The sequence below is a fragment of the Poecilia formosa genome, unplaced genomic scaffold (genome assembly GCF_000485575.1).
Source record: "Poecilia formosa unplaced genomic scaffold, Poecilia_formosa-5.1.2 Scaffold153, whole genome shotgun sequence".
NCBI classification, from domain to species: Eukaryota; Metazoa; Chordata; class Actinopteri; order Cyprinodontiformes; family Poeciliidae; genus Poecilia; species Poecilia formosa.
Genome location: NW_006800092.1, coordinates 958,258 through 981,209, shown reverse-complemented (window position 1 = coordinate 981,209; position 22,952 = coordinate 958,258). Strand labels below are relative to the sequence as shown.

General features: G+C 41.2%; 1 protein-coding gene across 3 annotated transcripts in view; it reads right to left on the bottom strand.

The window, feature by feature from the left end:
- Positions 1-22,952, bottom strand: part of uacab (uveal autoantigen with coiled-coil domains and ankyrin repeats b) — a 41,403-nt gene that overhangs the window by 4,836 nt on the left and 13,615 nt on the right. Inside the window, exons 1-17 of one of the 3 annotated variants that reach the window (XM_016677328.1) lie at positions 16,259-17,032; positions 15,520-15,650; positions 12,471-12,559; positions 10,895-10,959; positions 9,495-9,552; positions 8,789-8,859; positions 8,455-8,561; positions 7,826-8,007; positions 7,579-7,616; positions 7,226-7,282; positions 6,951-7,058; positions 6,706-6,738; positions 5,972-6,064; positions 5,702-5,732; positions 5,538-5,587; positions 1,942-4,566; positions 958-1,110 (exon numbers count right to left, since the gene is read on the bottom strand). In XM_016677328.1, the coding sequence (XP_016532814.1) occupies positions 958-1,110; positions 1,942-4,566; positions 5,538-5,587; positions 5,702-5,732; positions 5,972-6,064; positions 6,706-6,738; positions 6,951-7,058; positions 7,226-7,282; positions 7,579-7,616; positions 7,826-8,007; positions 8,455-8,561; positions 8,789-8,859; positions 9,495-9,552; positions 10,895-10,959; positions 12,471-12,559; positions 15,520-15,650; positions 16,259-16,294 (3,927 nt within the window). In that variant the 5' untranslated portion in view covers positions 16,295-17,032. Of the gene's footprint in view, positions 1-957; positions 1,111-1,941; positions 4,567-5,537; positions 5,588-5,701; positions 5,733-5,971; positions 6,065-6,705; positions 6,739-6,950; positions 7,059-7,225; positions 7,283-7,578; positions 7,617-7,825; positions 8,008-8,454; positions 8,562-8,788; positions 8,860-9,494; positions 9,553-10,894; positions 10,960-12,470; positions 12,560-15,519; positions 15,651-16,258; positions 17,033-22,952 lie in introns of those variants that run through there. The other 2 variants (XM_007563969.2, XM_007563970.2) reach the window with 2 other exon arrangements.

Below are 22,952 nucleotides of genomic sequence, written 5' to 3'. Positions count from 1 at the left end.
TGATTTTTTTTTTTTTATTATTTTATTTTCCTAGAAACGTAAACAAGCAAAGCTTAGCCTGGCGGCAGGGTTAGCAAAGCATGGCGGGCCGCCAGGCTTATGATACACTGGGGGAAACCCTGAGATAACATCAACCCTTTAAAATCACAGCTAGTGATCAGTCATACTTTTAATTTTTTTAAATAAAAAAAAAAGATTTTTCTTCTTTATTATTTTATTTTCCTAGAAACGTAAACAAGCAAAGCTTAGCCTGGCGGCAGGGTTAGCAAAGCATGGCGGGCCGCCAGGCTTATGATACACTGGGGGAAACCCTGAGATAACATCAACCGTTTAAAATCACAGCTAGTGATCAGTCATACTTTTAATTTTTTTAAATAAAAAAAAAAGATTTTTCTTCTTTATTATTTTATTTTCCTAGAAACGTAAACAAGCAAAGCTTAGCCTGGCGGCAGGGTTAGCAAAGCATGGCGGGCCGCCAGGCTTATGATACACTGGGGGAAACCCTGAGATAACATCAACCGTTTAAAATCACAGCTAGTGATCAGTCATACTTTTAATTTTTTTTAAATAAAAAAAAATTGCAAAAATAATCAATTACTTGGACAGAAGCCAGCTATCTTGTGTCCATCATATAATGAAGGTCATAGTCTATTTATAAATGAATGTGAAAAACCCTGTAATTTCCAGAAATTAAGTTTTTTATTTTTTGATTTGGAAGCCCATACTTGATCCCTTTGTTTTCCGATCTTATCAGAACCTGGAAAGTCTTAAAGTGAAACTCTGTAGTTTTCATTCCTGTGCAGAGGACCTACATATATTTGAATAATCCCACCGGAAATTTTGTGTGCAACGGCAAATACAAGTAAATGAAATGTCTACTCTTACACGATACTACACAATACTTCAAAGTAAATGCTGACTGCATGCAGGTTATTGTGCCATGCAGGATCCACTCACAGCCAGCTGCTGCTGTAGACTCGTGATCTGGGCCTGCAGGGCGTCCACTTGCTGCGCCTGTCTCTTGTTTGGTGTGCTGCTTGTGTACGTCAGCTGAGATAAACCATTGAGCGCCTGCTTCAGTCGCTCCACGTCGGTCAGTAACTCTGTGATCTACAAACACAATGCATTTCATAAAACTGCTCTTTAGAAGGGAAAAGCCTTTTTTTAATCTCAAATGAAGCACATGTTGCTGACTAGTTGAATTGTAAAGCATGTTTTAGGGCTGAAACGATTAATCGGATTAATCACAATTAATCAATAACTGACATAATCGTCTATTAATTTGGTTATCAAATAACCGTCAACGATCCGATTAATCGGATGTTTTTTTATTTGATTAATCGATTAAACATCAGAATAATCGATAGAATAACTGATTACTAAAATAATAGTTGACCATTATTGAAATAATTGTCAATTTAGTAATTGATTAATCATCAACTAGAGTAAACGGACTCAAAAAGGTAATTTGCTGAAAAAAACCCAACATATTCAGAGCAGTAACTAAGCCACAACTGCAAAAAATATAAATATATATACATTTAATATAAAAACACTTTCGTCTGTAAAAATGTTTTCCCCAACAACTCCTCAAGCAGCAACGTTTTAGCTTCACCCAGTTCAAATTCACTAAAGAAATGCTGTCATTTCAGTTTAGGCAATAAAATATTTATTTTGTAATTTTAAGTGAATTTAATTATTTGCATGTTTAAATGCATTTTTGATTTAGTGTTAAAAAAAAGGGTAAAGTGAGTAGAAAGAAAAATGTATAGAATGAGCCATTCTACACATTAAACTGATACATTTTTGAGAATAATCAATGAATCGTCAGGATAATTGATTAATCGAATCAAAAACAGGTGATCAATCATCAATTGATTAATTGTCAGAATAATTCATTAGTAAAACGTCCGTTAGTTGCAGGCCTAGTGTGTTTGGTACCTTCTTGTCTTTGGCTTCAGTTTGTTGAGCCGACTCCTGAATCCTCCTCTGAAGATCGGAGATGGTACCGAGCGACTCATCGTACCGCTCCCTCAGCTCCCTGATTTCCCTCTCGACGCCCTGGCTCACCACCTGGACGGCCGCCATGTCGGCCTTGGCCCTGCTCTCGCCCTCTTTGGCTTGCCGCTGCTCCAGGCGGGCCTTCTGACACTCCTGCGTCGAACTCAGCAGTTTGTCGCCCAGGCTGACAACGTCGTCCTCCAGCTGCTGCTTCACCTTCTTCAGCTCGTTCACCTGCTCCTCCTTGTGGCGGACGTCCTCCAGCGCCTGCGTGGCTCGCAGCAGCTCCGACTGCAGGGCGCGCACGTCTTCGGCCCTCTGGGCGTTGTTCTCCTCCTCTTCGCGGAGGGACGCCTGGAGTTTGGCGACCTCAGCCTCAAGTGTCGTTTGTTCCCTGCGCTGCTCCTGAAGTTCCTTCTGGAGGATGGCGACCCTGTGCGCTTCCTCCTGCTGGGCCTCTCTCGCCTTCTTGCAGTCGGCCTGAGCTTGGTGAACGGAGTCCTGGAGTGCCGTCAGCTCCGTGTCATAGGTTGCTATCCGCATCAGCTTGGACTTCAGCTGCTCCTGCAGGTTCTGGATCTGAGTGTTGCAGAGGGCGTTCTGGCCTTGCAGTTCAGTTTTCTGGAGCGTCGCCTCCTGGAGTTGCTCCTCCAAGCTGGCCGACCTCTGCGCCAGCTCCTCGAGTTTAGCCTTGAACTCTTCCTCAACTTGTTTGTGTTTTTTGCTGCTGACCAAAGCAGAGTCCAGTCTCTGCTGGACGGATTCCGTTTCAACTTTAAGCTTGTCTTTTTCCTGTTTCATGCTTTCCCAGACAGATCTCTCTCTGTGATACTTCTCCTCTGTTTCCGCCAGCTTCTGCTCCAGCTCCTTCACCCGAGAGCTGTAGGTGGTTTCCTTCTCCTCCGCTGCCGTCAGTGGGATAAACTTGGACTGAATAGCTTCCTGTATGGTATCTAGTTCAGTCTTCTGGGCCTCCAGCTCCTTACTGAGCTTTGCCACTTCCTCCTGGGCCAGAGCATGCAGTGCCGATGCTTGGTTTGCTCGGTTTTCGGCCTCAATGACGGCAGCGTTCAGCTCGTCTGCGACACCTTTGTGCTCTTTCATACTTATGCACTCTCTCTTCATCTCCGACGTCACTTTTTCCAACTGCTCTTTCAACTTTTCGTTTCCTTCTTTCACATTCTTCAGCTCTTCTGCACTTTCTTTGAGCTCGGCCTCCAACTTCAACTTGTCGGCTTTAACACTTTCCAAGGTGGAGCTCAACTCCACCTTCACCTTCTCATGCTGTTGCCTGGAAACAAACTGCTCCTCCACGCTCCGTTTCAGAGCCTGCTTCTGCGCGGTCAGCTCTTCCCGTTCTTTCTCTCCGTCTTCGCATCTCTTCTGCACGAGTTGGAGTTTCTTCATCAGTTCGGCGTTGTGAGCCTTCAGCACGTCCAGCTCCCTCTGATTCTTCTCGCTTCCGCCCTGCATGCTCTCCTGCAACGCGGCCTTCTCGGCCTGAACCTGTTGCAGCTGACCCTCTGCTCTTCCGCATCGCTCGCCGGCCTCCACGAGTTTGTCCTTCAGCTCCTCCAGAGCCACCGCCATGTCGTCCCGAATTGCCTCGTGATCCTTTATGGGTATGAATTCATTCTCCATCCTGCTGTTGAGCTCGTCCAGCTGCTCTTTCAGCAGATCTCGCTCCTCTTCGCTCTCCTCCACCTCTTCGATAAGGGTTTGGCTTTTCGCCGTCACGTCCTTCAGCTTCCGTTTCAGAGTTGCGTTCTGTTCTTCCAGGGCAGAAACGATCCTCTGATGCTCCTCCGCGGACATCACCCGGGACGACGGGGTGTCCAGCTTCCGGTGGAGCTCGGCCACTTCCTCCAGCACACGATCGTAGTCCTCTCTCAGCTCGGCGAGCTGCCGCTCCTTCTCGTCCACCGCGTTGGTCAGCAGGTTCTTCATGTTGTCATACTTCTCGGCCGGGACAGTGTTGTTCAGGCGGGTTTCCATCGTTAAGAGGGCTTTGCTCAGCTCGTCTCTCTCTGCTGCCTGCGCCGCCAGCTCCTGGCTAAGCCGCTCTGTCTCGGTGGCCAGCTGGCTCTCGCTGCTCTTGTATTCCTCCAAGGCTTTCTCACTCTGCTTCAGGCGGTTACGAACCCGACCGACTTCAGACGACGCGCCTTCATATTTGGCCTTCACGTCCTGCAGCTGTGCGCGTAGTTCTTCTGTCGCCTGGCCCCCCAGGTGCTCCTTCACGGCGACGACGTGAGCCTGCAGCTGTTTGACTTTACACTCAGAGTCTAGCATCCGCTTCTGGACGTCGCCCAGAGCGTCCTCCAGCTCCTGGATCTGCTGGTCGGCCCGCTTCTGGACGGCGTCTCGGCTCTGAGCGAGCTCTTGGCACTCGCGGCTCTTCTGGTTAAGCGCCGTCTGGAGCAGACCATTCTCTTCTTCTGCGGTCTGCAGTTTTCTCTGCATCGTGTCGAGTTCGTGTCGAAGGGATTCCACCTCTGGGTGGTCCCAGCCCCCTGCAGTTTGGCTCCTCTGGAGTTGTCTGGAAGCAGGACGGTTCTGTGGCATCTGAAGAAAAAAAACAAAAAAAACAACCCCAAACAATTAGGACATTTTTATAGTATAAAAGTATAATTTTTAAGTGCTTTCTTTTAAGTGTTAAACTTTGTTAAACTGGGATGAGCTTTTATTGTATTGCTTCTTCTCATAAGAATTTTGATTTTATCGTCATCACAATAAAGAAAACTAATTTAGTCAAAGGAATTTGACTAAATTTACTATTTTCTCCTGTTTTATTCCATGAGATCATCAATAAATTTGAAAATATAATTAAATTAAGTCTCCATGTGCAATTTAGTGATATAAATCACACTTTAAGTATGTGGTGTCTTATGTTGTCTTCTGGTTCTGCTCTGCATCCCCAGATCCAGACACAAACATGGAGAAGCAACATTCAGTTTTTATGCTCCACTAATCTGAAACAAACTTCCAGAAAACTGCTAAACTGCTGAAACACGGATTTCCCAGGTTAAAACTCACATGTTTAGAGATGCCTTTGATTAGTAGCAAGTGGAACATTGACGAATATATTTGATGTACATTTGCTTGACGATGGCATTTGACAAAATGTAATGTTTACTGCTCGTTTCTTGATTATTGGATTATATTTGTATGGTGTAAAGCACTTTGTTGCTGAAATGTGCGATACAAATAAACTTTACTTGTGCTTAAATGATTTATATGTGAAACACCTCACTTTAAATCTTTAAAAGATCAGATTCATAAAATCACATATTAGCACAGAAATGCACTAATATGTGTGTTGTTAATTATACTGACCAAAATTTAAGAGCTCAAGGCTTTTGCACAAATCTGTAGAATTATTGTAGGCAACCGATAGTGTAAATGAACATTATGAAGCGGATCAGAACCTGCAAAGTATATGAAGTTTGAAGTCTGTTAATAAGTCTTAGTTAATGTTTTGGCAAATAAATTATGTTAAAGTTCACTTCATATCCGGGTTGCGAAATAAAACCTACCTGGTCGAAATCCAGACTTTGAGCTTGCTTGACTAAAATGCTCTCTTTTCCTGCAGGATGACAGCACACAACTAAAACACTTAGAACTTCGCAAACTGAGTTTGGCAAATTTGATAATCTGGCAATAAATTATTTCATTTACAAGGGAAAAGAAAGAGTCTGACCTTTGATAATAGACTGGCCTGGATACTCCCCCTGTGAATACAACAAAGTAAACATTAATAAAAACACTGCAGATGTTAAAAAATATGTGTGTAAAAACAAAAAAAAAACAACAAACCCGTTACATGCTTTGCAGTCATTTTTTTATATTTTTTTTTAGTAGTATTATTTTTAAAAAATTTTATTGGGGCAAATAAACATCCATGATAAAGTTAATACTAAAAAATATTAATGTTAGGGATCAAAAGTCAGAGGTGCATAAAATCACTGACCAAAGCACTCCGGAGCTGAACTCTGACAGTCTCTGGACTGCGACCTCCTTCCTCTTTGTCTTTGGCACTGAGTAACGCCTTCAACTGCTCTTTCTAATGCGTTCATAAGAAAAGGCAAAGGTGGGTGACGGGGCAGTAATCAGATGGTTTTATTTAACTATGAAACATAAATAATACTAAGAACCTAAGGCTGTAAAAAAAACCCCACCTAAACAGATGCCGTCAAAGAGCTATAAGCCTCCAGCAGAATTGTAGCCAATTTGACATTAGGGACGGGTTTTTCTGTCTAAAAGAAGTTTGGACAATCCTACAAATCACACATCGAGTCAGCAGGAGATCGTACACCTTAGAAGTCAGGGCAGTATGCATTTCCAAGGTAGTAAATCATGTGGAAAAAAATGGATCCATTGATGGTTCAAGCAGAAGCAAAAGGCAACATAAAGTTGATCCCTAAAGGTTTTATTGTGTATTTTACCCAACAGCTAATTTGTGGTAGTTTTAAGATAAATATCTAGATTTCAGCAAAGGATGAAATGTTCCGCTTTAAGTTGCGAAACTGGATGGCCTGGTGAACCACAGGGAAAACTAAGTTGAAGTTTCTCATTTAAGTTTTAGAATAGAGGTTTGTAATCCAAGAGTTTACTGCAGAGATCCTAACCTATCACTTTAGGAAAATGGAGCTCAGTGGACGAACACACTTTTTATTGTAAAAGAAATTAAAATCAAACTCTTACCTCTTTTTGAGAATCGTCCACTGCTTTCTTTTCCTGCAGAAAATATATATATATATATTTTACATGGTAGTAGATTAATGAATTTATAATCTGTACTAAGTGATTCCGTGTACATAGCAACTGTGTTTGGTGAATGAAGCATTTTAAGGTCCCTGGTGACTAGACTAGATCATATTGGATAAACCTTATGGCCCCCTCATGCCGATGCTAATTTTCACCAAAAACAATGAAAAATGACCAAATACCTGCATGAGTTGGTGTTGCAGCATGTTGACCTTATCTGTCATAAGTTTATGCTCCAGGTGGTACTTCCTGACGCCTTCCTGAAGGGCCTCGTTCTGCCTCTCCAGGTCCTAAACGGGGAAATAAATCAAACACATAAGTATTTTTTTAAAAACACAAAATTTTGCCCATTCGTCATTGGTATTTTATGGGAAACAAATAACTTGGATCATTACTGTTGGTTTAAATATATTACGCCAAAAAGCATGAAGAAGTTACATCAAAGAAGTTAACTTACAAATATGATCTGATCCTTTCTGTTAGACTCTGCCACATCCGATCTGTCCACTGAAAGCTGAGGAGGACATTTTTTTTCCAAAGTTATGGTGGTTTTTTTTTTTTTTTTTTAAAGTTTATTTGTAACATTTTGACATTTTATCACTAGGGGGCAGTCATGATCAACTCCTGACTACCCTACCACAACAATGACAATCCAGAAATGTAGGCATACAGACACACCATTTCAAAATCATAGAAATAAAAGCAAAATGTTATATCTGTATACAAGTGTAATGTAGAGTAATGTGCGTTTTTCTCTACAAGCACACTGTGAGCGATGATGCGAGAGTAAACCAAATCCAACTGGGTTACCTGCCGCTTCCACTGTTCGATCTTTGCAGCTTCTTTTTCTGAAAAAATAAATAAAAATCAAAAACATGTTCTCATTTCCTGTTTCCTTCCATTTGTAATCACGCCGAGACAAATGTGGGCATCATGTCGTTATTCGAGACACTAGCTAAAGATTAAATTAAACATTTCTCAAGCCACCGTACAGCATGATGGCACATTCTCCTGTGCTCATCACAAACAAAGCCATGCAGGTATCTCCCAGTCTGACCTCTGTTGGCCTTATCAAGGTGACTTTTGATCATTGTAGTGAGCTCTGGCTTGTTGCTGAGTCGAGCGTAGTGAAATGCATCGTGACCCATGTTGTCGACTGCTTTCACATCAGCGCCGGCCTTCAGTAACACCTCCACGGCGTCCTTGCAGCCGAACTCGCAGCCCAAAATCAGAGGTGTCCTTAGGGAGGCAACAGAGACAGGTTCAGGGCAAGAACACGTCCAAACATCCCCGCAAGCCTTTCGGAGAAATGTGTCCCGTTTCGAACGCTGAACAATGAGGAATTAACGTTTAGTTGTGTTGGGCTAAGTCATTTGTAGAAAATTTGAATTACGGGTAAGAAAACTAATCGTAAACATGAAAAGCTGCATTTTTTTATTTATTTTTTTGCTTTCTAATTTACAACATCTACATCTAGTAGTGTTACATTTCTGACACAAGCTAATGTGTGGCAACTCAAAAAAAAAAAACCTGGAACAAGAAACCGCTTCCGTGTGAAATCCAACTCATCAACCCTACATAATCTGTTCAAAGCAGCTTTCTGTCTGCAGCTTGGATTGAAAATAATCAAAGCTGACATGCAACAGGCTTATCGAAGAGAAACAGCCCAGGGCTGCAGGAACTTACTTGTTTTGTTTGTCTCGGACATTGAAATCGGCTCCTCGCTCCAGCAGCAGCTGACATATGTGGGGGTGACACATCTGCGTGGCCAGAATCAGAGGAGTCCTGCCATCCTGCAGAAAAGCACACACAGAAATATAAAAACTAATCCAGACAATTAATTAACGAAGACAGACTGCTTCAGACTTTTACATTTACAAAGCAAAAGGATTTATCAGCAGAGCAGAAACATTTGTCTTTCCAGAAAAACAACAAAAAAAAAACTAATAAAAAGCACATTCTAGATTTTAAAAACCCAGCTCTATTATGCATGAAATAAAAGGTTTATTATGTTTCTTACAAAATCAGAGATGTTCACAGAAGCCCCATTGTCACAAAGAAGCTTCACGCTGGAGGTGCAGCCTGCCATCACTGAGGAGAAAAAAAACAAAACAAAACAAGAAGCGACAAACCTACAATTATTTCACTCCATTTAACAGGAAGAGGTATATGCAGATCCACTTAGCTCCAGCTGCAGTCTGTGGATTTAAAGCCCGAAGAGGCTAGTATTTAAATGTCAGCACAGAAGTCTAAAATCAACTCATTTAATGTGGCAGATATTAAATGCAAAGTAGCTTGTGATGCAGGAATACAAAAATAAAGTCTGGCCTTTGAGGGTATTATTATCACTACAAAGGAGAGAGATAACTATAGTTAGAATGACAGTAAAAGCTTCAGGATATTAAACTCAAGGTTCAGAGGTATGAGAAAGTATCTTCCCCCTTCCTGAAATCTCTTGTGAAAGAATCTTATCTGTCCTAGTAAGACAACAGCTCTAGAGAAAAAATGATGCTAGAATGTGATCAGTTCTTGTGACGTTAATGTAGGAAGCAGGTGGGATTTTTTCATACGATACAGAACTACCATAGAGTCAAGCCACCACAAGTGTAGTGTGAAGTCAAGTCTGGTCTAGAAGAGCTGAGTCACTGCTGACTCTCCCCGAGAATAAATCGTCATGTTAGCAGCAGCGCTAGTTCAGCCACCAGCAGAGTAAAGTGGAGTCTTACCGGCATCGTGTAGAGCAGTGCGTCCTTGTAGGTCGACGTTTCCGACTGGACAGTTGTGCTAGAACGTAGCAGACATTCAGTTTGACACACATTTTATTATTTTCATTTCCCTGTTTTCCTTTCTTTCACAGAAAAACCAGGTTATACATCCAGAAAGCTAAAGTAGTAATTTCATTCTTAATTTCATAATTCAGCCATTGTTTTTTCGTCTGTTCTTGCTTCTTCTGGTGCAGAAATATAACGTAAAATTTGCATTAAATGCGACATGAAGATAAAAAAAAAAAAAAAAAAAATCGGACAAATTTCTGATTTAGTAACACATATAGCAGTAGCTCAGATCGGACTTTTTTTTTAGGGCAAAAAGATCGGAATTGTCGCAAAAAAGTACGATATGGGTCGCACATGGTCGCATTCACCTGAAGTGTGAAGATAGCCTTAGCGTCTTATAATTTGGTCCACCTGCAAAGCATAAACTCTTTGCTCTATAAGTTACAAAGATGTATTTAAGGAATGGTTAAGTAAAATGCTCCCACTGTGAATAAGGGTCGAATTTCATCATCAACATAACTTCTCCCGAAGTGGCTGACTGGGCCGTGCAATCTGAGCAACAGCAGCAGGCGCCTTGTGTCACACCGGACGGCGCTGTGCTGAAATGCTCGTGATATCTCTCACTCAGCTGGTCGGACACTGTACTACTGTACCGGCGAGGGGCCGTGATGAAAACCTTGAGGACTCTAATAGGGGGCTTGATGTTGCTGGGTAAGCCCTGCCAGCTAAAACCCAGCTCTCTCTAGCAACAAGTGGCAAAAATTATCTACATGCTCAAATGACCCAGCAGCGAGGGTAGGAGCAGAAGGGGGGATATCCTATACCTGGAGGGTTCAGGCTGACAGAGAGATAGGGGAGGCTGTGGCTGCTGGCATCAAGCTGCTACGGGAGGTGTGATGACGGCACTAAGAACGGATGGGGTGGGGAGGCTGGAGGGGAGCGAAGGAGGGCGAGCTTGTCAACACTGCTGACAATCCCCTGCCAACAGCCACAACCTCCATTAGATCGCCGCCATGTGAGAGATGGAGGCAGAGGAAAGGTCTCCAACAATGAGAGCACAATGCTGGAGTGAAATTCCTCTCATTGTAAACACGTAAGCCCCCAGAGGGGCCCTGGTGACTCAACAGGGCCCCGATATGGAGAGGGCTAAGAGGTGAGGGCTGGTCGGCAATAATTATTTAAGGGGGCCGAAGGGACAACTGCTCCGACCGACGGGGCAACTGGAACCAAAATACAATGGCGTGCAGACACGCTGTGTGTGAACATTAATAGAGAAGAAAACACATGGATAATAAATAGCACCGTGCTCTTTTTTCTTCTCTCTTATAGGTAAATAATGAAATGCACTTTACCTGCAGGAGTTTCTGCACGCACCGAGAATTTCCGTACTTTGAAGCCAGATGAAGAGCGTTTTTTCCTAATGCAGACAAATAGGACAATTTTGGGTTAATTAAAATGCAAACTCTATTCCAACACTAAGTGCTTAATGATTAATACAATAACTGTGGAAAGCTTTATTGAAGGCATAGTGTTTGCTCTCTAATTAAGATCAGGGAAGTATAACCAATAATTGTATGACAGTATCTTTACTATCTTAATTAAGGCAGAATCAATTAGCAGCAGGCAATTCAGCAGCCATTTAAAAACGTAAATGTTGCTTTTCTGTAAAGCAACACAGCAGATAAGATAACACTAAGTGTTAATATTCTTCAAGTGACATCTGAAGCTTGAATTCAATTGTGTGGTTAATTTAAAAAAAAAACAGATTGTATTGTGGTATAATCTGATCCATACATAATAACGTTTTCTTTTCTTTCTTTTTTTTACAGTGTACTGTTCATGCTAAAATTGTCAACTTTGGTACCAGGCCAACACTTGCTGATCTAGTTTTATTATCAGTAACATCACCTACTACTAATTCCTCTATGCAGGTGGGTGCTGTCATTTTTCCAATTAATCATTTAATATCTATGATTGAACTTTTTTTTTTTTTTGCCAATTTCCATTGGTTTAGATGAGCAGCTGCAGAAAGAGGAGGGATGATTATCTGTTTCTGCAGGTATAAAACATTTGTAGTAACTGACAAGAAATATTTTAGTTTGGGTTAGGACATTTGTTCTAGTTTTTATAATTTAATACTGTCAGTATGTTCTGACAGTATAAGATGAGACGGATATACGGTGACAAAAAAATTGAGCTCCTCTGCCTCCTCCTTGTGGTCCTACTGCCATCAGCAGAAATACACCACTCACTACGAAACAACCAATCAAAGCAAGGAAGGTCTTGTCGCTGTCAATCACCCTCATGAGTCCACTACTCACACTCTCCCCTTTGCTCTCTGCTATGCTACAACTCCTTCCCTACCAATGCTCTAGCTAGTTAGCGTAGCCACCAGTGACAGCGAAAAATGTTTTTTTCTGAAACGGCGAGTTGTTTCTCCATCATCGGCACATTAAGCAGCGCACACAAGCATTACTGATAACACTAAGACCTTCCTCCAAGGCAGTAGGACCCACAAGCAGCTGGATTTTTCCACAGATTATCTCTCATACCCTGACATAGTCATGACATAGTAACAGTTGAAACAAATATGTAAAAAACGTTTTTATAAAAGTTACGCATTTTTAATATTTAGAATTCAATGACACATTAGCTGTGCTTTATAGAATCATTTTTTATTTTATTCTTGAAGAGACAGCAAGTCAGAAGTTACTTTAACCAACGTTTCCTCTGCATATATTTGTCTCCCTTTTAAAAGCATATTTGCCAAACTAAAAACAACTTAGGCTAAATTAGGCTCAATATTCAACGCAAGTTCAATACAAATTCTCTGTGGTAGCTTAAAAACATTCTGATTTCAACTACACACACGGGCTGAATATTATGTTACACTTCAAAGGTTACATCTTGTGCTAAACCCAAACTCACCAGAGCCGTCTTTTGCAGTGATTTCGACATTGTGTCCCAGCATGAGATTGAGACATTCAAGCTGTCCTTGCGTGGCTGCCAGATGAAACCTGGGAGTTTAAATAAACGGCAAAAAGATATGACATGAAAAACAAATATGAGATTGATGGACCAGCGAGAAGACGGCAGAGATTTAGGACAGGCGCATGAAGAAGTGACCTGGTGGAGAGGAGGGGAGGGTGAAACTTAAGGACAAACTGAAAATGGAGACTTGGCTCCATACTGACAGCAAGATCAGCATTCTTGAGGTACACAACAAGAACCCTCCATGACAACAAGTAAGAAGATAATATGGTGTTTCTACGCTACATGAGCACTTTTGAATGAAACAGAAAACGCACCGTTCTATATTTGGAATCAGACATTTTTATATGCATAAAATATGGATACTGGAAGTGGGCTAAAAATGTTAGAACTTCATCCGTCTTAAGCTTCAAATTGATACATTTTTCAAAAATATTTCACCAAGAGCAAGTTTGCCTTGAAAAGAACATCCTTGGTTGATCAATTTCACGCCATGTCTTCCATAATCAGTCCCAACCTGAAACATTCCGGCTGAAATTCATTGATGTAATCCGCGGTCGCTCTGCTGCCACCAGCCATGAAGGGCTGCAAAGCCGTTATATGTAAACTAATCTCAGCCTGTCAGCTCTCAAGCCACATGAACCCGTTTATACACCAGGCCCCGAAGTATCTGCCAAGGAGACAGCTAGGCTGTCACCTCAACACTGGCGTGGATATTAAAAGCCGTGTTGATGGCGAGGAGATGCTGGTCCTCTCGGGAGCAGAGGAGGGTCGTGACCTCGGAGGGGCAAAAAAGCAGACAGGAAGCAGACCAGAGCAAATCATGTTTGGTGGACACAAGTGACAAGTTCAGGAGCCGGAGCATTTTCCATACAACAACGAAATAAATCATTCTGGACACATTTTAACGGAATGACAAAGTGAAGAGGTGCACCTTCTGTAGTTATGATAAAATTATGATACGTCAGAGAGGAAGTGAGAGCAACTGTGAGCTACTTTTCCTATGAATGTCATTAATGAATTATCTGATGTTAAGTCAGGATCAGTTTAGATCCAGAAAAGAGCAAGAAGTCATTCAGAGGATGCCCAGAGTAAAAGACTTTTCCACCATTGCTCCATCAGATCTTAGCAGGAGGTCACCCCAAAACAAATTAACAGTAACAAAGCTAACAGCTGATGGCGTAGACAAATGTACATTTTCCCTACACAGAAGCTTGTTAACAAGCTTTGAAATTGGCCTTTCAGAGAGTGGAGGTGTCATTTCTCTCTACAGGACATGCCTGCTATTTTTAAAGAAGCTGGAAGAGTAATCCATAAAGTATATGCATGTAGCTAAACCATATGATGATCCCACATCCATTTGGTGAAATAAGCAGCTGCAACAGTGCAGCCCTGCACTTTTTTAAGACTGTTTTCTGATCCTTTAAAAACTATATTAATACCTAAACTGCATGATTTCCACCAGCAAATCTCTGCAAGTTAGAAGCTCTGTAATCTGTGATAGTAGATGTAAAAATGGTTATTATGAAGGACGTCAATTGTGCATGTTTGGAGAAATCCTGTCAAAAATCATTACCTTCTACTCAAGAGGCCGCAGCGAGCACCTGCCTCAGACACCGTGCTATTATGTAGACCGCTTTGCTGCTCGACCCCTCGTTGACACGGTGGCACAGAATAAGTACGGGTTATGGGTGGGCCTGCCCCGCTGATGCCAGAGGAAAGATGTGAACTGTTTACTCAGCTGGAGGCCGAGACAGAAATGCTTGGGCTGAATTCATTAGCTGGACACAGCGAGACTAATCCAAGGCACAGTCGATCATGTACAGGGGCTAACAGTTTGTAATTAGTTCCTCCTCAGAGGTTCGTGATTACAGGGAATCACCGTTCAACATTCTCATGTCCGCTTTTGCGAAGGCTGGGATGCCACGGACATGTGCGGTCTGTGTGTGGCCCTGCTGAAACTATATACAGACCGTCAAGAGCTGTGATTATGGTTCAGGTTTTTTTTTTTTTTTTTGCGTTTTGGACAGACTTTGGTAAAAGCTTGACCTCTTTTCCAAAATACTGAGGTCATTTGAGTAGATTTACAGTACAATAGTTCAGATCAGTCTAAACACCAGATATTGAGAATAACTTTGTTTGGGTACGGCCGGTTCTAGTACGGTCACCGTGACTGCGAAACCATCAGATACGGTTAGTTGACAAAAGTGGTCAGAAATAGATTCAAACCTGATAATAACAGCAGGCATTTATTGGATGCATAAAGATGTTTATGCACACAACAGATGCTGACTGGTCCACTAATCCTACATAACTCACATTTAGACTCTAAATCCACACGTTGGACCAATAATCAAGATATTCTGGATGGGGAAAAAAAAAGAAACTCTGGTTTCCACTAAACAGCTCTAAGCCAGTTCTTCAACATATCAGCTGATCTTGATCATTTTCTGCAGCTGGGCCTAAATGGATTAGTTATTGTTGGGAACAACGTAGTGGATCTGATTTGACTTGGAAGGGAGTCATTTCCTGCAAGGACTACATAAACAGCCTCTGGTCAGCGTGGTCAAGCTCTCTGTGTCCACAAACATTCTTTATGCCAACTCCCACATTGACCTCAAGTAAGTTGGACAGAAAGAAGGGGAAATTCTAAATATAAAAAATAGACAAAAAAATATAAAACTGGAACATATGTCCTTTGCAGGGCACATGGATGAAACTTTTATTATTCAAACCTTGAACATAAAAAGAGATCAACCGGTTAGGTAATCATTAAGGAAATTCCACGCTAGATTCCTTATCTGAGGGACAAGACGTGGAATCTCACGTGGTGTGGAGAGAACGTTAATGTTTGGGCTTCTTGATGGGGAGTCTTAACTAAATGTAGGAGTTTGATTGGAACATATAAAAGGTGCTTAGCACAAATTTCATCCGTTTTGCTCATTACATCCAGCATAGCGGTGTTTGTATGCGTTTGTTTACTCACGCAGAGCGTCCCTCTACGTCGAGCTTGGTGGGGATGATGCCCTTCTTGCCGAGAACAGTGGCAACCTTGTCCACCTCGCCACGTTCCACCGCCTTCATCAACCGATCATCGTACTTGTTCCAGTCTGTGTTCTGAGACAAACAACAAGAAACACCATCAGACATGCAGAACCGAATGTGTACTCTCCACAGAGACTTGATTCAACATGTAAGGACAACTGCTGCCATATAAGGAAGAAGCCCCTCATGGCTTCATGGGTAAAATGTAAGAATGGGATTTTGATTTCCAATTCTTTTAGATAAAAAAGGGACATTTGTGAACTTAAAAAGAACAATACTGAGTCATTTTGAGTCTTTTTCACAGCAACTGTTTGGAACACAAGTTAGAGCAGAAATATGCGAAGAATGCGCTGTACAGCAACCTCACTAAATCAGCACTCAATCCCATCAACGCATGAGTGACAGATACAAAACATGGGAACAGAGTCCTTCTCCAAGAAAAAACATGACCTTTATACTGAACATCCAATCTCAGTACAAACAAAACAAACTTAAGTGTAAATAGATTAAAATGTAGCCAGTTAACCAATAACCGCTAATCTATATCCATGATTAGGCATTCCTTCATTTTGTTTCCACTCTGTCTGACTTTATGTAACCATATCTAGAAAAATCACAAACCCAGACGAATCACCGGTAAAAATAAAATAACTTAAAAACAACAACAAAGGAATACATACAAAGTGCATGGAGGTGCATTTCAGCCAGCGGCTCATCTTGGGTGAGTGGAGCTGGTCCTTGCACCGTGCTACTGAAAACGTTGCCACTGTTCCGGTTTACGAAATAAAAACAAAAATTAAAAAAAAAAAATATTTACACAAAAAAAAAAAAAGAACTTCCTTTGTCTTCTCAGTGCACTCAACCAGTGAGTGCAACAACACAGATAAGACAAAAGGATAAGAAGTCTTTCCAGCAGTGACCCACTAGTCCACCCCCCCCACCCTTACTACAGGCAGAAAAGTTTAATTGTTAAGATTTTCCAAGCATTCCTTTGTTGCGTAGGAGCTCAGCTCGCAAATCCATCACTGCTCAGCAGTTTGGGTGATAGTTAAATGAAGGAGGAGTGAGAGGGGAGGAAGGAATGGAGGTGGAGAAGCAGTAGGGCCAGCCCTGCCAGCACCGGGACCTGCCCTGGCCGGCAACTGCAACTCCTCCTCTGGGTAAGAGTCAGCTCAGTCTGGCTGCCTCTCTCCACCGACGGCCGCTGCTCCCACTAAGTCCCCCACCCCCCTCCTCGCTTCTCTCCTGAAACCTTCTGCTTAGCTCAGTCTTCTTCTGCTTAAACAATCCTGCTTTCTGGAGTCTTATCTTCAAACGCTACTTGCTTATCAAACCAGACAGTTTCTCCCTTTGCCTCGTCTCTCTGCCGTTCGTGGTTCCAGCTTCTTCACACCACCAAATGGCAAGGTCAGTCAGGCTCAGTGGGGTAAATATGCAAGCTCTCGGAGGTCTAAAATATCCCCCCCTCCCTGGTAAACAGCAGCAGTGCAGACAGCCCTGCAGACTGGTTACCTCTTTATTTTTTGACCCTCCAACCTTTCTGTAGAGACTAATAGGAAGACGGGAGCTAATAATACATTCTGGGCATGCCAGAACAATGAGTAATGGCTTTGGTGTCTTTCATCACTGCCAACATAAAACAAGGCCAGCCAAAAAAATCTTGCTTACATTGCCCCCCCACCTTGCTCCCCTACAGCCTCCAAGTGAAAATATTAATGTCAGAGGAGATCATTTGAAGTAGTCTTGGCAAAGACCCTCACAGGACACGACAGAATCATAATAACCTCTAGATAACCCGCTCATCTTGAACACGGGTCTCTGCAGATCTCCCCAACTCAAATTTAAGACTTTTTAAAGACCATAAAGATTGGAATTTAAGACCTGGATCTCTTCAGAAATGTACAAATGTCATCCAGCCCGCCGATGATAAATTTGCACTTACATGACGGTCACAAAAATGTTAGGTAGCTAGCTAGCAAGGGTATGTTAGCCTTAACTGTAACAAGTTGCATGCAATGAAGAGGTCTGAGTGACTAAATTTTTGCCTGACAGAACAGTCCCACGAGAAAAAAAAACAAAGTACACAGAATCTACGAGATTAAATAGTTCTGTCAAGACAAAACTTAGGATCTGTGACCTCATGTTAAAGGGCATGTTACTATTTTTGTATGAATTTTAAGGATGCAGGGACACATTGTTGAAGACAGAAGCACCGCGATCCATTCTGCAAAGTAGCAAAGCTCAATCAGGCATTTTACACATAATCGCACGAAACTTCAGCCTCACATCCACAGCTCAACTTCCACTAACTTACTGCGACACAAATTAAAAGCAGAACTTTCACTTTTATGAGGCAAAACCTCTCGGTGGGAAAAATGCACAGACACAGCAACCCCAAGGAAAGGAGAATGCATGGAGGGCCCGTTTAATTTACGCACGGCATCAGCTCCCTGTGGGCTCTGGTTACCGCCTGCTGCCAGACTGGCGTTTACAGAGCAACAGTGATATTCACAAACATGCAAAAAGACCTCCTCCACATGACATGTCATATGAAGAAGTAGGTGTCAACTTACAAAAGCTGCTCACCCTCGCATGGAGACAAAGACGCCAAAATGGCACGTCGCCATTGCATACGGCAGTCACGTAAATATCTCACACGGGAGCACTTGTGTGTGGATTTGCTTGGGAATCCGTTTATGTACTAGTTAATAATAGGGATGATGGCAACAAGGGCTGGAACAATACTTGTTGCACGAAAGAGGAGTCTAGATAGCTCAATGCTTAGGTATCATTTTTAATGTCCTGTGGAAAAAATAAACTCATCTTATGACTGAAGGGTTTTGCATCAGGATTTTTTTTTTTTTTTGGACTCGGAGAACTTGAAAGGTTCTAATAAAAGCAAAAAATGTGGTATAGCTAGGCATTATGACAGGTTTCCTGAAGTTTTACTGAAACAACAAAAAGTTCAGCAGTCCATTCAATTCAGTTCAATTCACAAACAATTTATTAATTCCAACCAAAGAGAAAAAAGATGTAGGGACTCCTCCTTTAATTGCCTTCCAAGAATCATTTGAAACGGTTGCAGGTGTGGGCAGGAGTGATCTCCTGTAGAGTCTGTGTTGCAGCAATAACGGTAATGAAGTCCAGTTTGTTTTTGAATTACTATCTTGTGAAGGATAGCAACTTGTGACAATAATCCCACAGAATAAAGTTTTTGTTTTTTACAACCTGCTAAATTAATAGCCGTCAACATTTATTAACATTATTTATTGACTTTAATATCCAACTGTGAGCTTCTTCCTTGATAGGTGAATCAGGAATTAAATCTTAAAAATCCTGGTGCTTTGTGTAGCAGATGTAGTTTGTAACCCTTCTTAAACAAACACTACCTGCTTGTTCCCACTATAGATAGATTAGAGCTCTGTATTGGTTGTACCAAAGTCCACATTTAATCCCTTGTTTCCTTGTGCATGTATTCTCATTTTTGATTTGTTTTCATTTAAAAGGGTATGCACAAATTACCCATCACCTCATTCCAACAAATGGATTTTAGTTTCAACTTATTTTGACAAAAGACTCATTTTGTTTTGAGAATTTTGTTATTTTATCTCTTGGAAGGAAAAAAAAACTGCTTAGTACAGATACCGTAATGGTACTCAATCCTATACAAATAAAACAAAGGCATTACCTAAAGCTTCTATTTTAAACAGAATGACCTTTGAGACATAACATCACCTGACACTTCATAAGGTAGCTTAGGTCCCTACCTGTCTTCACTGATTATTCTGGGTGTCTGTTAATGCTTCACTTAGAATTCCTTGTCAACCTCAGTTCGGATTTGCCCTCACTTGACAGGCTGTACATCTTTTCCAACACCTCTTTTTCCTCCCCCTCCCAGCTACCAGACGACCTAATGGGTGTCTAATATCCTTACAGATGAAATCACCGGCAGAAAATATCCAACTGGTCATGACAACAGACCGAAGCCAAATCCAAAACATAAAAACTACACGCAAATATGTTAGATGATAGTTGTGTTCAGCAAAATGAAATGACTGATATGGTTTTAAATTATGAGTGAGAGGATGATAGTTATCGCGGGAGACATCTGCAAACAGATATTAAGTCATATAATCTAAACCCTTTGACATTTATAAGCAAAGTAAAGGCACTAGGAGTTGTTTTTTTTAGTACAAAAAATATTAATACTTCACTAAAATGGCAAAAAGGGAATACACTCACATTCCATCAAGAATGGATCAAGAATTTTAAGAAATACTAAAAAAACAAAAAATAATAAACCAATTTACACCAGAGATCAGTCGGATTCCTAAGTGTTTACAATGATTATATAACACCAACATGTGTCACCAAAGATAAAGGTGTTGGGCCTACATTTACTCCACATCAATTAGACACACAGACAGAATCAAAATGTGGAAACCTTGGCTGCTATGAAATTTACGAGGAGAAATCCCACTCTGCGCACTTAACCCTTTCAAACATTGATGACACCAAACCTGTGAACACTTGGGTCTTTAACTATGTAGCTCTTCAGCTGCCAGTCTCTCTCAAATTATTGTTAACTCGGCTACAACTAAGGCTTTGTTTTGAAGTCTTAGGTTATGAAGGTTGTCACTGGTGTAATTTTTTTCCCTCCAGAAATTAGTACCTATTTTTGAGCATTGTCCAACGACAAGAAAAACATGCACAGCCAGATCGAATGGAAATACCTTAAAATAAATACTCATTTATGATGATTTAATAGTTTTTGAATTTGTGTAATTTTACCACAAAGCTATTAAGAAGGTGCAAAATCCACTAAGGATAAAATAATACAAAACTAAAAGAAAAGTCACTGGGTTTCATAATAATTGCTATAAATAAGACTTGCAACAACAAATCATGCCCCAAGCTGCTACAAAGTCAGAATGATCACCAAATCAGAAATTATTTAGGTTTAAATTACTAATCTGGCATCAACTGCAATGCCTATACAGTTCTCATAGGAAATTTAGTTGAAAAGATTGATTAATACATCCAAATGAGGTTGCGCTGGTAAAGTACAGGCTATGCAGCTCTCTAACCAACATGAGCTAAACCCTATTTGCAAAACTAAAGATAACATCAGGTGGCTCCAGGTCAGTTTGGGTCTTTATCAATTCATTTCCTTATTTTTTTTTTACAAGGGACTCTGACCTGTGGAAAACCCCAAATGACCATTGAGCCTGTGGATTGTGCTAGACATCGGATGAAATTTCTATGCAAAAGATGAAGCATAGAAGCACTTTGTGCTCAAAGTTCTGTTTGAGCACAACAGCACTTTGTTTGGACTGCTGAAGTTTGATGAATTATTATTGTGAAAAATATATACAATAACTCTTCAAAATAATTTTATAGGCATCTGTTGGAAGTGCATAAGTCGAAAAACAAGCATGCTGAATAAAATGGGGAAATCAGTAATATGCACAAACAAAAGTTCTAGTTAGTGTGATCTGATGTTCCATTCCAGTACACTAGAGGGTGCTCTTTTATGTAGACAGGTGAAAAAACTGACATAGCAGAAGAACTACTACATGCTTTTATTATAAAATATAAACCATCTGTATCTTGGAAAATGCTTATCATTAACATGGGACTGTATAAGACCGCTATAACATTAAAGATGCCGGAGTAGATTTGCTTTAAAATATTTAGCTTGAGTTCATATGAATGACTTATTTTTGAACGGGTTATTTATGTTTTAATTTTTGTGACTAATAAGGTATCAGAAAATGGTGTTATGGTCATAAAACACCATATTTCTTGCAAAGCTAATCTCAGTTTGGTTTGAAAACTGATGTTACTTTTCCAACACAGAGACAATATTCTTAAAGTTTTAACCTAGCAGTTTATTTGACCAAAGCTGTGAATTTTATTGTTGATTTAAGTAAAAAACAATTATTATTATTTCACTGAAAACAATTCAAACTATAAATGCCACATAGTGTAAAAAAAACTAAAACTAGTATTACTAGGACAGAATCTTTGTACCTTTAAAGACATGCGCAGAAATGACTCCAGTCACTGCTTTCTAATTTTATCATTTATCTCCACAGAGATACCTGCTTGTGACATTACACATGCTGTGTGAATACCTCAGTGACAATTTGATTTATTGGTGCAATATACCACCATGGAAGTTAATGGCTAATACTCCAGCAGAGTTCAGAGTTACAGAGACCCTCAAATAGCATAAACTGTGCCTCAGAAATCTCCACGCATTATGGGAATCGCAGCTGTTGCCAAAGAAAGGTGAGTGGACATACAAAACATGCAATTAAAAATACAAAAAAAAAAAATCCTGAGAAACAGGACATTTAACATCCAGGATTATGATGATGGCACGCAGAAAACATTTTGTTGAATATGTTGCAATACATTGCGTGTGAATTGGGAAAAATGATCAGTGCGTCTTTAAATACGTAATCGAAATGACATACTTTCCCCCTTTTGTGCCACACTACGAGCCTTTTTCATTCAACAGGGATTTTCTCTGACTGCCGTTTGCGGTTTTAGACCCCGCCCCTTCACGCACATCCCTCTGATCTATGACTGAAGACCTGTGAACTGTGCGCAACTGTCTGGGCATGTTGTGTGTAACCGAAAACCCCCTGGAGTAAAGACAAAAAGGGCGGAGGAGGGAAAGACTGGGAGTATGTGTGAGATAAACAATGTGGAAAGGAGTGCAAAGGATAGGTGTGAAAGTGACTAGATCTAGCAGGCTTGCATTCGATCTGTCAGTAAAGGACAGGTAAGTCGATGCTACAGAGAGAAAGTCTCTTTTTGGATCAGGTCAGGTGCAAACTGATGTCCCAGACCAGGTGTCAGGTTTTTGGTATGCACCTCAAACACTGGCCACAAGCAGCTATCCCAGAGCCATTTACCTGGACTGAAAGTAGAAGAAGAGACTGCCACACCCTCTGGTGGTGGACAGAAAAACAACAAGTTCAGTCCATCAAATCTACTCTATGAGGATGGATGGACAGATGGAAGTCTTATGATTGCCTGGTTTTACTTCAGTCGCCCAACTGGGTGATTCCTGGTGAATCCCTGAAGACATTATAACTTGTGTTGCCCACAGACCATAAAAGGAGACTATTCATCAATCCATCTGCTAGGTCACACACTTTTGGATGACTTGTGACCCAGAGGGCAAAGCTTTTCCGAGCTATTTTCTCTTTGCTTCCGAGAGCAAAGCAGGAGATCAGCTCTCCAGTTGCCTAAACACCATGAACTTTGCCCTGCCAGTTTGCCAGTCGAGATAGTCTCAGCATAATCACAAAAACAAGAAGGCTGTTGTATGCTTACCGTAAGACTGTTCTAGAAAGACTG